At 44.7% G+C, this 16,115-nt stretch overlaps 1 protein-coding gene across 6 annotated transcripts in view; it reads left to right on the forward strand.

Annotated features, from left to right (window-relative positions):
• Nucleotides 1-16,115, forward strand: part of LOC132892850 (AP2-associated protein kinase 1-like) — a 109,252-nt gene that overhangs the window by 19,313 nt on the left and 73,824 nt on the right. For all 6 annotated transcript variants that reach the window (XR_009655484.1, XM_060931303.1, XM_060931304.1 and 3 more), the window contains exon 2: nt 15,388-15,506. Coding sequence is in view for 5 of the 6 variants with exons in the window: in XM_060931303.1 (XP_060787286.1) it covers nt 15,388-15,506 (119 nt within the window). In the remaining variant the exon portion in view is untranslated. The remainder of the gene's footprint in view (nt 1-15,387; nt 15,507-16,115) is intronic.

The following is a 16,115-nucleotide window of genomic DNA, read 5'->3' on the forward strand; positions in this document are numbered from 1 at the left end:
CACACCTCCCAAAAATTGTGACCACCGCAGACAGCCTCGCAGATAAGAGGGCTCTGATTGGTCCACTCTACATCCGCTGTACACGCACTTCCGCTTCCCTACTTTCCCGGTTTGTTTTGTTTTCACGACCGCCATTTTTAAAAACACGAGCGAAGATGGAGCAGCACGAAGAGCGGTTGATCGAGGAAGTGAGGAAGTACGTACGTCTATACGACTCCAGTTCTAGTCATTATAAGTAACCGGAGGATAAACACTCCACTAACCACACCCACCAACTACTCCTAGCGACTTCGCGCCCCCTTTGCGTTGTGGCGGTGAATAACATCGCGCACGCCTATTACTCCCCGCTCAACGATAAATTACAACTGTCTGCGAAAAGCTATCTGCAAAAGCCTTGTCGCAAGAGCATGCAGAGGCCTTAATGGATGATTAGAAAACCCTTGTACAATCATGTTAGCACAGCTGAAAACAGTTGAGCTCTTTAGAGAAGCTATAAAACTGACCTTCCTTTGAGCAGATTGAGTTTCTGGAGCATCACATTTGTGGGGTCGATTAAATGCTCAAAATGGCCAGGAAAATGTCTCGACTATATTTTCTATTCATTTTACAACTTATGGTGGTAAATAAAAGTGTGACTTTTCATGGAAAACACAAAATTGTCTGGGTGACCCCAAACTTTTGAACGGTAGTGTATGATGATATTTCATAACCCTGTAATTTCAAAATTTCCTGGTTAATCGCTTTAATATTCTTTTGATAAACAACTGTATGTAATTTTATTTTTTAGTAATTGATTACAAGGACAAGTCAAATGAAAACTTTAAGTGCAAAATAAATGAGAAACGTATGTTATGCTACATTAAATTTGCAGTCGCGTGCTCCTCTCATGAGCTATGTGCTGCTATCCAAACACCTATTTGCAGTTAAGGTTTTCATTCGACTCGTCCTTGTAATAAGCTCGTTTGTTTTAAAAATAGACAAACTGCAAAAAATGTTTTGAAAATGGATTGGTTTCCAGAATTTCAGGCATCTACAGAGCGCTTCTCAACGTCGTCTTATGATCGAATTACTTCAAATCGCTTTGCTGCTTCATCTAGCGTGAAGTGATGTGATGCGATGCGTCAGGCTTTTAGGCAGGATTTTTTTTTAGGGAGTCTAACTTTTTTGCAGGTGTCACTGTATGTGGCGAGGTGTAGCGGCGCGTTGAGCGCCGCTGGCACGAGTGTTTTAGGGGGTTCCGGGGGTACAACAGATTGGTAATACAATATCAACTTTGGGAACACCAAAACAAAATACACTGCAAACTGCGTATATTTTTAATGAATATTATTATTAAAATGGGTATATTTCTGGGATTTTTTGAGCTGGAGTTGCATATTAAGCATGACAAATTAGCTATAAAGCTTTCTGATCGCAGAATACTACATAAATAAAGCTTGTTGTAGCTGTGTTTGTCTCAGTCAGTAGTGCACCTATTGCAATTGCATTACATGTGACAACCAACCCCGAACACAGTGTGACAACCAACCCCGGCTGACCAGTTTTGCTTTCAAAGCCGCTAGCGTCCAAAGATTTAGTATAACCTACTATTTAGTATAGCCTACTAGAAATACTACCCGCCGGCTCGACTACCACACTCTCCACTACGTAGCCTGTAATGTTGGGAAAATCTGCATGAAAATGTGTTATTTACTGTTAAAAGGATTTATTCGGGATAAATAACATGTCAGGTAAGGCCGGTTTTCTATAGACTACATTCCACATTTAGCTGCGGCAATATAGTCTACGGCTATATTGTCTGGATATTTATGCCAGTGTCTCCTAGGCATACATCTTTTCCCCCTCTGCTCTGGGAACGCATATTACAAGTGCTTTGTACACCAAATTTATTTAATAACCCATTTATTTATAACGAGGGCTCTCACAACTTTGAAATTAGTGCAGCCATAGAAACGCGTGTTTCTGTAGCTCTGCGGCGGGTGCCTATATTTTGTACTCTGGGCTCGTGCTGTTGCTATGGTAACCCTGGGCGTCTTCGGGAAAGACAGCTGTCAAAGCGAGACTTCTGAAATTTCCAAAATGGCGGTGTCAACAAAGCTTGTAGATCCTCGGAAAGCTCAGACTCGGCGATTTTTTAACATATTCAGCTAAGTTACCGGACATAACACGGGCGGAAATATTAGGGCGTCTTTAGGGCGTCGTACTAAAAAGTAGGGCGTCCAATTTCTTGTTTTTTTCAGTACAGGGCGTCGAAAAGACGCCCAGACGCCCCTCTATCTAAAAGCCTGCGATGCGTGCCACAGCATGCTTTGTAACGTGTATAAACTGATCCATCATGAAATTTGTTGCCACTTATTCATTTGTGCTGATTATTTTCTGAGCGTCTGTATGCATTTTCTACATCATGTATGCAGAAGAGGGCAGATAGCACTTTCCTTAGACTGTGAGAGAGCCTGGTAAAGTCCGGGTTTAATTCCGAGACTTCGAAACGGCTCGAGGGAATTCCTGACAAAACCAAGAACTACTACAGACTTGTCAAGTGTGATGAGCTGATTATTCCAGCATGCGTTTAACCTCCGTCCTAAAGTTTAATGATGAACGCTCAGACTTGACACTGATTAGTTTTCACTTGGTCATTCAGGACAGCGTTAAAATATCATGAACATGACTCACTGTTCATTCAACGTTATTTTTATTAGGGCCCGAACACCAGAGGTGCGTGGCCTTTGGTGTCCACTGGAGGGCGCTGCACTGAGGTGCAAGGTCCTATTGTTTTCCGAAGGATTCTTATTGTTATCCTTGTTGTTTTTCTTCAAGACTTGGCCATTTTTGAGGTGGTTCCCATCGGCGAAAGCTCATGAAATTTGGTGCACACATCAGTCCTGGCCACCGCTACTCGGGGGTAGAGGCTTGGCCCCGGGTGTGTCTGGGGGACTCCATAGCACCCCCACGGGTCATTGAGACTTTTGCCCGGGATATAGTTTCACCTATCCGTGTCAAATTTGGTAGGTGTGTGTGATGCCCCAAGACGAACAAAATTGTAAGGTACTTTACATCAGACAGACTCAACAGAAAGTGAGTTATTTTTGGCTTTGTGCATTTTGATGCGTGTTACATTTTGACATTCTCCTCCTGGGCAGTTTGTTGGATTCATGCCAGATTTGGTATACCGGAGGTGCTCAGGCCCTTCGTTTCCATTTGCAGATGTATGTATTTTTTCTTTTTCCCCCCAAGGCTAGTCAGTGTGCCTCGGTTAGCAGTGAGTTCTCGAGTTACGGTGCTGTCAGATTGCATCATGGTGAAACCAGTGCATGTTCGGTGTTCGACTTTTACCTCCATCAGATACTTTTAAAGCAGTATACCTTAAATCAGATTTAAAGTAGATACTTTAAATCAGATACTTTAAAGCAGATGCGCAGAACCTTTATTTTTAAATACATTTCCGAGTGTAATTTTTTATATATATATATATATATATATATATATATATATAATATATATATTTTTTTTAATTTGAGGGTTAAAATCGACCGCAAAGTTGGCATTCGATCTCCCCCGCTGAGCCAGCCAGCCCCGAGTGCGTGACATCACAGCGGGAACCGGTTTTAAGGCCGAGCTACAGACCAAAGTCGTATAAATAAAAATTTACGATGAAAGTAAGAAATATCTTTACTGACTTGCTCAACTAAGACTGATTTGACTTCATTGATTGTGGGTTGACTCTCATTAAAACAGGATGGGTGTTATGCAACATACATGTACATGCATGCATTTTCACTGATAAAACGTAAAAGGCTAATTAAATAATCAGATGAACTGAGACAATCACATTCTGAAGCAAATTAAATAATCTTATACCGGTAACTTGAACACACAGTACAAGTTACATGTATTAATCTAAATGCAGGTAAACAACTTTTTTTTTTTTTTATCCAAATGAGTCGGCGCTTACCCGTCTGTGTTCACTTCTTGAAGGCTGATTGTTTTGAAACAATCTGACTTTCAGTTGTTTGTTCAGTTCTCCGTTCATTCACTTCTTCCACGTAAGGGCGAGACGGCAGCAATATCTAGTTTAGAAATCAGACGGCTGCTCCACTCATTCACTTTTCTTCATACTGTGTACTCCGCCATTACTGCTCGGCTCAGGCAATTACTAAAATCCGGGACGGAACGGGATGTCACCGGTTTTAGCATTAACCGCGGGGAGGTCACTGTCCGAGCAATAAGTCCCGTCCCGTTCCATCCTGGGTTTTAGCAACACCCCTCAGCTCACTCCGGGAGGACTGGTGTAACTGAACTTACTTTCCTTTTCTTGTAATTTTCTTTTCCTTTAATTGTTGGTACTGCACTCTTTCAATGCGGGCTTATAGCCAACACTCTTCAACAGATCAGAGGTTTCGTACGAGTCTTCAGTAAAATGTGCAGAGCAGAGGAGAGACCACTTCATAGCCACCCAATGTGCCCGTGAACTTCTCGCCAAACGCGTCCAAATCTTTGCAGTTTGAACCTTCTTGGGCCAACGTAAATCCACCTTCTGTCATGTTGCTGCACCCACCAGCAACACATCTACGTGGCATGGCGATAAATTAGCTCAAAATGGAGGATCAGAGTTGCAGTCAGCTCTGTGTTTTAGTATAGCGGAAATGGCGATGAGACCGATAGCCTTCCTGCTGTGACGCCAAGGTCGTTCACTTGGACCGCTACCTATATGAATCATTTTAATCATAAAAATTACTGTATTAGATTTATTGTTAATGCTTAAAACTATTCCTGTGTAGGGATGGCGAAAACTAAAAAAAATCTTGGCCGACCACCGAGCCTCATTAGCCGGTTAAAGTCGGTTAACCGATGAGTTTAAAATTCTAGAATTGGAATTATTTACAGGGATGCAAATGGCGCGCCTTTTGGAGGATGCCGCCCTCTCCACGGCTGAATCGCGCAGATCCGACCTTCCTTTCCCAAGGGGGGGGGGCGTTGGAGTGTCCGACCACAACTTCATCAAAGCAAATTCTGCATATAAGCAAATGCCGCCACAGTCCACGAAACACAGGAAGTACAAGCACAAGAAGAAAACAGCAAATCAGAAAGCCACGCACGCCCGCGCCAAAGCCGCGCAAAATTTAAGGTGCGCAGCTTCCGCGCAAACGCGCGCAGCCCCCCGATCCACTGCCCTCCTCCCACCCCCCCCACGCCTCATGGACTGCAACGGCACCTGCCTATTTAGTAATTTTAATACAGAATCCACCTTGAAATTACAATCAGACACTCCAACGCCCCCCCCCCCCCCCCCCCCCAAAAAAAAAAACAAAAAACGGATCTGCGCGATTCAAAAAAAAAGTCGGCATCTGCGCCTTTAGTTTGTGTGGAGAGATATGATCTGCAATAACATGCATTGTTGGCTACAGACCGAAACATACTTTCAGAATGCACTGGCCAAGGCAGGACTAAACTCCATGTGCCTTCTAATAATAATTAAAAAAAACAGAATAGTAATTTGTAAGCTAAAAAGCCTGTGTCTACACTTTTCTTTCGCCGAGTGGACATGACTGAATGGGTGTTTCTGATTTGTCAGCTGTCGTCCTTACACCGCATGGCATGCCCCAAGCGTTTACAAACACGGAATTCCAGGTTCTCCGCTCCAAAATCGGCAGCTTCAAAACGATTGATTTTTTTTTTTTTTTTTTTAACCGACAACCAAAAAAAATTAACCGGTTGACGTTGATTCGGTCAACCACCAGTCAAACGGTCATCGGTTAACATCCCTATTCCTGTGCCATTCTTGAGGTCTCAAGGCATTTATAAACAAAAAGTGAGGCCATGGCTCTGTGTATATGCTTTAAATTGGGCCGAATTAAAGTGCATACAAACACCCACCCTGCCAGAGTCTGTGTGTGTGTGTGTTTAATGTGTGAGAGACTGAAAGGAAGTGATCTCTCCTCTCCAGATGGGATGCCAGTTCAAATTTAGCTGCATCGCTTGAAGCCCTGAGTAAATGCTCATACACCAGCTTTAGACAGCATCATTATGTCAGGAATTAAACACCTCAGGACATGCTGTTATCGGAAAACAATCAATAATGAGATGGTGTAATGAAACGAGGTTCCATTTACCACCCTGAAGTTGATTGTTTTCCGATAATGGCACAACCCATAGTGTGTGATTCATTTTAAACTACAGAGATTTGCTCAATAAGGTTTACAATACGTGTCATATAATATAGTACTTTTTTTTTATCCATTTACAGCTACATTTAATGTTGTGAAACGCATCCTGTTTTCACTGACGTTACAGCAAATATAAAGTCGTTCCATTCCAAGCCTTTCTTGTCCTCTCTCCTGGTATTAAAGGAGAACTGAAGGCAATTTATTATCAAAAGTCTCGTCTCATCATCTTCCGCTTATCCGGGGCCGGGTCGCGAAGGCAGCAGTCTGAGCATGGAAGCCCAAACTTCCCTTTCCCCAGACACCTTGGCCAGCTCCTTGGGAAGAACACCGAGGCGTTCCCAGGCCAGCCGAGAGACATAGTCCCTCCAGCGTGTCCTGGGTCTTCCCTGGGGCCTCCTCCCGGGGGGACATGCCTGGAACACCTCCCCAGGGAGGCGTCCAGGAGGCATCCGAAAGAGATGCCCGAGCCACCTCAGCTGATTCCGCTCGATGTGGAGGAGCAGCGGCTCTACTCAGAGCTCCTCCCGAGTGACTGTGCTTCTCACTCTATCTCTAAGGGAGCACCCAGCCACCCTGCGAAGGAAACTCATTTCGGCCGCTTGTATCCGCGATCTTGTTCTTTCGGTCATTACCGCCCCAGTGCAAACCGCCCCAGTGCATGCTGAAGGTCCTGACCATGACCATAGGTGAGAGTCGGAACGTAGATTGACCGGTAAATCGAGAGCTTCGCCTTTTGGCTCAGCTCCTCCTTCACCACAACGGACCGGTAAAGCGACCGCATCACTGTGGAGGCCGCACCGATCCGCCTGTTGGTTTCACGCTCTATCCTTCCCTCACTCGTGAACAAGATCCCGAGATACTTAAACTCCTCCACTTGAGGGAGGACTTCTCCACCAACCTGGAGAGGGCAAGCCACCCTTTTCCGGTCGAGAACCATGGCCTCGGACTTGGAGGTGCTGATTCTCATCCCAGCCGCTTCACACTCGACTGCAAACCGCCCCAGTGCATGCTGAAGGTCCTGGTTTGAAGAAGCCAACAGGACAACATCTGTGAAAAGCAGAGATGAAATCCTGTGGTTCCCAAACAGGATTCCTTCTGGCCCCTGGCTGCGCCTAGAAATTTTGTCCATAAAGATTATGAACAGAACCGGTGACAAAGGGCAGCCCTGCCAGAGTCCAACATGCACTGGGAACAGGTCTGACTTACTGCCGGCAATGCGAACCAGACTCCTGCTCCATTCGTACAGGGACCGGACAGCCCTTAGCAAAGAGCCCTGAACCCCATACTCCCGAAGCACCCCCCACAGAATACCACGGGGGACACGGTCGAATGCCTTCTCCAAATCCACAAAGCACGTGTGGATTGGTTGGGCAAACTCCCATGAACCCTCGAGCACCCTATGAAGGGTATAGAGCTGGTCCAGTGTTCCACGACCAGGACGAAAACCGCGTTGTTCCTCCTGGATCCGAGGTTCGACTATTGGCTGAATTATCCTCTCCAGTACCCTGGAGTAAACCTTCCCTGGGAGGCTGAGAAGTGTGATTTCCCCTATAATTGGAGCACACTCTCCGGTCCCCTTTCTTAAAAAGAGGGACCACCACCCCAGTCTGCCACTCCAGAGGCACTGTCCCTGACCGCCACACGATGTTGCAGAGGCATGTCAGCCAAGACAGCCCCACAACATCCAGAGACTTGAGATACTCAGGGCGGATCTCATCCACCCCCGGTGCCTTGCCACCGAGGAGCTTGCTAACCACCTCAGTGACTTCGGCTTGGGTAATGGACGAGTCCACCTCTGAGTCATCAGCCTCTGCTTCCTCAATGGAAGACGAGACAGTGGGATTGAGGAGATCCTCGAAGTATTCCTTCCACCGCCCGACAATGTCCCCAGTCGAGGTCAACAGCTCCCCACCCGCATTGTAAACAGTGTTGGCAGAGTACTGCTTCCCCCTCCTGAGGCGCTGGACGGTTTGCCAGAATTTCTTCGAGGCCGACCGATAGTCCTTCTCCATGGCCTCACTGAACTCCTCCCAGTTCTGAGTTTTTGCCTCTGCAACTGCCCAGCTGTGGCACGCCTGGCTTGCCGATACTCATCAGCTGCCTCCCCATATCAAAATTCTATTTATCTCATTTTATTAAATATCGGAATGCATTTTTGATAGCTATTGGGTCACTGCTATAGCAAGTTATGAGTGTTTGAAATATGCTATGTAATATATCAGTCCATATGTCAAAGCAACGGTTGAGGCCTGTGCGAGATGTCGTAGGACGGAAGTAAAACGTACAGCGGAACTCAAAGTGGCCAATGTTGTCAAAAGACACGCGCGGCCTCTTTTGAATGCTGATGTAATCAAGCCCGAAGTTTTGTTTGTTTTGATAGCAATCGGGAAAGTTTGAAACAGGTAAGCAGTAATCGTCATTTAAACTCGTTTTTATGCAATATTTTGTTTGGAAAACAGTTTTCAGAATGGCGGCACTGACACCTGGCTGACACTTCACGTTTCGAAGTCTCGTGAAGATCGCGCGGATAACCGACGCCTGCCGTGGACCAAACGAACTAAATTCAACATGGCTACAAACCGAATAGGCCGATAAGCATAATATTCAATAACGATTAGTTGCCAATACGAGTCACGATATACGGTTACTAAAACCGAAAACGTAATTGAATAACACATGAATTAAGAAATAAAGCAAGTTTAAAAATGACTTCAGTTCCCCTTTAAAACAAAATTCCACTCTGTGTATCGGGTCACTGAGAAACGGCGATGTCTCGAAGACTTTCCCAGTTTGGAAAACTGTTAAAGCCCTGAGACTGGAGACGACGACTTTCTCCATTTCCTAGGTATTAAATAAAGGCCTCGTTTGTTTTGTGAAACAACAGCATGGTTTTGTCAGCGTACTAAAGGGCTGATGACACGAACATGACTATGCAATTTCTTAAATAAACTATACAACATGGCAAACATGTTAGATTTCTGTTATAATTACGTGAAAAGAAGCTGTTGTTACGCAAATATCCAACTTTTAATTGCACAGCGCAAGAAAACTGGGTCCGTGGCTCGCGGCCATGTTGTGACGTCAGCGGGAGAACACGCTGCGGTTCACTGGCTGTTCTACTCTGGTTCTACTCAATGGAAATGGCGTATGAAAACGCCGGTGAACTCTCTAGTGCTAGCTCTTCCTCTTCTGGGAGTCTAGAATTGTGTTGATCTCTTCCGAATAGAATCTATGATAGCCTACCCTCTTTACCCTTTGCCTCTCGTTGCTAGGCGGCAGTTACATGAAAGCCGCAAGCTTTCACAAGCAAATACATGACTGATATCACGCCGACTTTATGATTACATTTATGATCATCATGTAGAATCTATAGTTCTACGTACCTTTTATCTTATGTCGTTTCACAACACATGTTCTGACAGGAGGACTGTCTTTGGATCCGGCATAGCTACTAGTAGACCCCCTCCGGAATACTGGCAGTGTTGCCAGATTGGGAGGAATCCCGCCCAGTTGGGTGGTTTCAAGTGCATTTTGGTGGGTTTTGAACATATTTTGGGCTGGAAAACTTCAGCAGTATCTGGCAAAAATGCGAGTCACGATATACGGTTACTAAAACTGAAAACGTAATTGAATAACACCGTTAATTAAGAAATAAAGCAAGTTTAAAAATGACTTCAGTTCCGCTTTAAAACAAAATTCCGCTCTGTGTATCAGGTCACTGAGAAACGGCGATGTCTCGAAGACTTTCCCAGTTTGGAAAACTGTTAAAGCCCTGAGACTGGAGACAACGACTTTCTCCATTTTCTAGATATTAAATAAAGACCTCGTTTGCTTTGTGAAACAACAGCACGGTTTTGCCAGCGTACTAAAGAGCGGCCGTTCCGGAAAATGAATCCACACCTTCTGACCAATCAGAATGGAGAATTCGACAGCGCTGTGGTTTAAGCTACGGAGTCTCGTGGGGTGTTTTTTAAAAGTCATATAGAGGTTCAGCTGACGTTGAAAATGTTGTTACACACACACACACACACACACACACACACACACACACAGGTCAGTCGATGTTGTTCCTTTGAGCTCTGTTGTTGAGCCGCTTTTTAAGCCGCGCTATAAACAGAAGGCTGAGGTCATATTTATAGACTGTATTACACAAGAGTGCTCACTGTGGCGATAGGGTTACTTTACACTGGCGTGTGTTTGTGAAAGCAGGCCAGGCTTTTCACACAACGTGATTCATCTTTGCCCAAGGCTGCATTGTGCATAGAACCCTTTTCTTCAGTTTGGGTGTGTGCACCTGTGTAAAGCGGAGCTGCTCTTTAGTAACGATGGCGTGTGTTGGTGTGGAGGAGGACCATTGTTTCATTCGCTTCTGATTCAAGTGAAAGCTCCAGCTTTGTGCCCAGTCCCATGTTTCAATTAACTGTAAACCTAAAAAGTAGAAGATCTGGGTTTTTTTTTTTTTTTTATATCTTACACACACACACACACACACACAGAGGACACTTTTTTTTTTTTTTTCCCGATGGAATAAAAGCATGTGTTCTATTCCCTTCTAGCAGGTTTCATTCATTTGGTTTGATAGCATGCAATATTGTTAGCATATCGCTTATCTTGCGTGTATCTGTGGGCGGCACGGTGGTGTAGTGGTTAGCATGGTCACCTCACAGCAAGAAGGTTCCGGGTTCGAACCCAGCAGCCGGCGAGGGCTAGGGTTGGGCGGTATCCAAATTTTGATACCTTTAAACTGTCTGTGTTTTCCCGGGGTATACGGTATTACCGAGAAAAAAATATTTTGTTTCGGCCTACTGTGTAACGTGCGCCTATACCGGCGGACCTTGTCCAGACCTGCGCCTATGCCTCAAATGTACTATTTAAAAGCAGCATAGCGAATTGTGTGCATTGTGGTATGGATTAAGCAGCAAAGCGAATTTTGTGCATTGATGAATGGATTAAGAGATATTTCAAAGCATCACGCAACTCTTCCTTCATCTTGAAAATAGCATTCAACTGTCGTTTACACATGTCTGCGTTGAAACGCCATTTGCAGCACTATTTCACCTACTCCATCAAAAAAAGTACACGATGAGCAGGATCATACCCTTTCAAGCATGGGAAATAAAAAAAGAAAAAGAATCAACCAACACCCAAGCCCGTTTAGACTGCGCGATAAACCATATTCTTCAGCGCAAATGAGGCGAACCTAATTCAAATGCGTGATAGCTGCACAAGGCAAAATCATATGGGCCCACGTCATGCCATGGCGGGGAAATTAATAATCAAATGGCCTTACCTTGCTTAAAACGTTGTCTTGATCACATAACTCCTTACAATTATTCCACTTAAATCCATACGGTTTAACACACCCAACAAAGATAGCAAGCGCATTGCTAATTCCCACCAGAAACCTAACAGTTTACGCTACGATGTTTTCTTCCGTTTCTTCAGTAGAGGACATTTCAAACGTTTATTACCCACATCCCAAATGTCATACGTTATATTATTTTGCCTTGTTGTTACTCATGTAACCTACTCAAAACACAACTCATTGGAGAGATCTCATGGAAGTGGAGTACCCCAGGCTATGGTGTGCCTTAGGGGACATATTAGATTTTTTCGATTTTTCTTCTTACATACTTTACACACAGCTTCATCTGTGTTTGCTGGCTCTCCCTTTTCGTTTGGTTTGAAACCAAAATACTGCCAATGTTGTATTTTTTTTTTTTTTTGCCACTAACTCGTTATCTTGACTTGCCATCTTTCAACCGCGGTCTCAGTCTCTTGCGAAGCTTTCTGTCAGACTCCAAATGTCACGCAGGGTTGCCATGGTAACGACATAAACAACCCTGCACGCGATGAGAACTTCTTTAGGAAATTGATAGAATTAGTGAAAATACGATCACACAGTTATTCGGGATGATCTTCAATTTATTATTTTATATTATGACCTCATGTACTCCATATTTATTTTGATATTATATATTTTTTGAAAATGACGGTAATGAGACCGATACCGTTGGTACTTTTGGATACCTCGGGATACCTTCTTACCGTAATACCACCCAACCCTAGCGAGGGCCTTTCTTTGTGGAGTTTGCATGTTCTCCCCGTGTCCGTGTGGGTTTCCTCCGGGTGCTCCGGTTTCTCCCACAGTCCAAAGACATGCAGTTAGATTGATGTGGGGCGGCTGAGGGCGAGGCACCGAACCCCTGACCGCTCCCCGGGTGTGTGCGCGTGTGTTCACTGCTTCAGATGGGTTAAATGCAGTGTGTGCATGTGACAAATAAAGGTTTCTTCTTCTATTACGTCACTCTACCCACCGGAGAATGAGCGTTGAATATGGTTTGATATTGCATGGTTGTCAAGACAACATGACGTCACACATTGGCACTGAAGCGAATATCCAATGAGGGAGTTTTCTGCTGCGCACGCACAGAAGCGTTTCCTTGTTCGCTGGAAAAGAAAGACGAGTTGAAACACCTGAAAGGAATGTATTATTATTATAATAATAATAATAAGTGGCAGGTTTTGTCCATGGTATATCAGATATATTCCATTCAGCAACTCATCTTTAATTCATTCAGTATCTTGCTAGCTGAATGGAATACATCTGATGTACCATGGGGAAAAAAACCTGCCAATATTATTTAAGGGTTGGGTGTTGGTTGGTTGGGTTTTGTTTGTAGCTTTACTTTAGATTTCTCTCCAAAGCACAGATGTGCATTACTACAATCTCTCTCGGTGTCGGATGTATATAAATCCTAGACAGAGAATCATTTCTTCATTTTCCTGTAATGGTGTGTGAGCTCAACGCACTACTCAGCCTGGTTCAGTGTGTTCTTGCCCTCAAGCTTTAAAACGGCAGCAGCAGCAGGCCAACAATGACCTCACAGACAGGAGGAGCTTCACACACACACAAGCTGCATGGTCGTGTGTGTGTGTGTGAGAACAAGAGAGAAATGAGCACATGGGGATGGCAATGAGTGTTCGCATTATCTCACTATGTACACAAACGCTGGCACAGCAGTCAACACACACAGGAGGATGCAATTAAAGCACCAACAGGCTTGAGGGAAATCAAACCACACACCGTCAACATCTTTATCTGGGTTTATTAAGAGCCAGCTGAGGTTGTAGGACATCTGTGTGTGTAATACCCTGTCCACACTAGGGATTTTGTACCGATACGATACCACTTTCGTACCGCAACACCTGTCCATGCTAGCAACTATACCGGTACTGTAGCGGTATAACTGTATCGGTATGAAACCCACAAATGTATGGGTTTCGTACCGGTACAGTATCGGTACTGTAGCGCTTCGCTGTAGTGTGGACAGATAAAGCGGCTCTGTATCGATACAAATATCATGCGCAAAGTCACACACCGCAATCGATGTCTTCGCTGAATAAAATGGTGAAGAACGGAGATTCGTTTTCTTTGTTTCTTTCTCAACTGCCTCGCGCGTTTTATACGATTCGACTGAATAAACGACCACCAGAAATACAGACTGTACACTGACGACAAAAAGCACACACGCGTTGTTTCACCCACCATATTCTCAGAAAGAAGTTACTCGGTAGCCACGGAAACATTTCGCGCACGCGCATTTCAACTACCGTGAAGGAAAACCGCAAACATTTCTCACTAGTGTGGACAGATGCACTAAACTGTACCAGTATACTTTGTATCGATACAGTTATACCACTATCGTACCGGTGTGTGTGTGTGTGTATACAGTATGTGAACACAGCTTTAGTTACTTAACTAGCTCACCACGCATGTATTATATTTAAATAATGTTGAGTGGTGTATCAGATATGTTCCATTCGGCTAGCATGATACTGAACAAGACGAAGACGAGTCGCTGAATGGAATACATGATATACCACAAAAAACAGCTACTATTATTATACATTGGGAGGCGCGATGGTGTAGTGGTTAGCACTGTCGCCTCACAGCAAGAAGGTCCGGGTTCGAGCCCCGTGGCCGGCGAGGGCCTTTCTGTGTGGAGTTTGCATGTTCTCCCCGTGTCCGCGTGGGTTTCCTCCGGGTGCTCCGGTTTCCCCCACAGTCCAAAGACATGCAGGTTAGGTTAACTGGTGACTCTAAATTGAGCGTAGGTGTGAATGTGAGTGTGAATGGTTGTCTGTGTCTATGTGTCAGCCCTGTGATGACCTGGCGACTTGTCCAGGGTGTACCCTGCCTTTCGCCCGTAGTCAGCTGGGATAGGCTCCAGCTTGCCTGCGACCCTGTAGAACAGGATAAAGCGGCTACAGATGATATGAGATTATTCTACATCCGCATTCCTTTCAGGTGTTCAACGCGTCTTTCTCTTTCCAAATTCTCTCAAAATCTTCCGTATTTTACGAAGTAAACCTGGCGGCCATTTTTGTTTAGAAATTGTCCCAGTTGCTTGCTAGCATGGAAGTTTTACAGCACTGGCGTGTGACGTCTTGTCTTGTCTTGACAACCATGCAATATCGAAGCATATTCAGCGCTCGTTCTCCATCGGGTAGAGTGATGCAAGATAAGCGATACGCTAACAATATTGCATGCTATTCCTTTTATTCCTATGTGTATAATATTTAAATAATATTGGCTGGCTTTGAGTGGTATATCAGATGTATTCCATTCCGCGAGCATGATACTGAGCAAGTCGAAGACGAGTCGCTGAATGGAATAGATCTGATGTACCATGGAAAAAAGCCACTATTATTATTATACATACTTTCTTCCTATCAGCATTCTCAAAGGCCAACACGAGCTTACCTGTGACTTGGTGCTGTTAGCGCGGCAGTGTAGTTACCTTCTAGCCGGTGTCGTGTCGTTTTCACTTGGGAGCAATGTGGCGTGATTTGCATTTTGGATTCTGTTCTATAACATTCATTTTCATTTCCTGTACCGTTTCTCATCCCTGGTGTGTGTGTGTGTGTGTGTGTGTGAGAGAGAGAGACTGCTCTGCATCATTCTTTTTATGGCATCCAAGTTTCATTGTGAAACTATTAATGGCCATTCTCGTGAATATTGAGTCCTGCTGTCAGCATGCGTGCGTGAGATTTTTATTTACAGTGCTTTAGAAGGTAAGAATGAGCTCTCTGGTATATTTCATCAGTTTAGGATGATTCATAAATCACTTCTAATAAATTAAAATTCTCTGCAGCTCTAATGTCGTAGATCCTGACAACACAATTTCAAATAACTTTGATCTCTTTCTCTCTCTCTCAGGTGGTTTTGCCATCGTGTTTCTCGTGCGCGCACACCAAGGCCTCCGCTGTGCTCTGAAGAGGATGTACGTGAACAACGAGCATGACCTTCAAGTCTGCAAGCAAGAGATTCAGATCATGGTGAGAGCTTCGACTCAAACCCTCCGATCCTGCTCACATACACTGCGTACATAAAGCGCCTTGATGATGTAAGGTGCATGGTGTGGGAGGAGCCAGCCGCAGTGCTTGTAGCTTTGCTTGTTGTTCATGTCAGGAATTAAAACACGACTGATCTTTACAGCTGTAGGGCGTCTTCCTAGATCTTCTAGGAAGGGCTGATGAGGGTGAAGCAGAGGGTGCGTTCTGTCGTCTCCATAGGAAATGGAAAGACTCCTGGGCTTTTTGTTGTCGATGGTCCAGGCGAGGTCCTCAATTAGCTCTTTTCCACCAAGGCAGTTTGACGGCGGGTATGGAGACGGTGCCTCGTCTCGAACCAGGTCTTCACAATTTGATTCAACAGCCAAAGAACCAACTCTCAGTCAGGAGAACTGGTTCCAGAGCAGCAGCACAAACTTTCTTGGTCTAGAGCCAAGAACCGCTTGTTGTTACGGGCTGGGAGTGGGGTTATCAGGATCAACAAAGGGCCTGGTCCCACAACACCAATAACTATGACTATCCAGTCTGGAGCAGAAACACCACAACTCTAATCCCCATTATAATATCGCTTGGTCCTGACACTCCGGGAAATAA

Source organism: Neoarius graeffei, chromosome 10, assembly GCF_027579695.1.
Source record: "Neoarius graeffei isolate fNeoGra1 chromosome 10, fNeoGra1.pri, whole genome shotgun sequence".
NCBI lineage: Eukaryota > Metazoa > Chordata > Actinopteri > Siluriformes > Ariidae > Neoarius > Neoarius graeffei.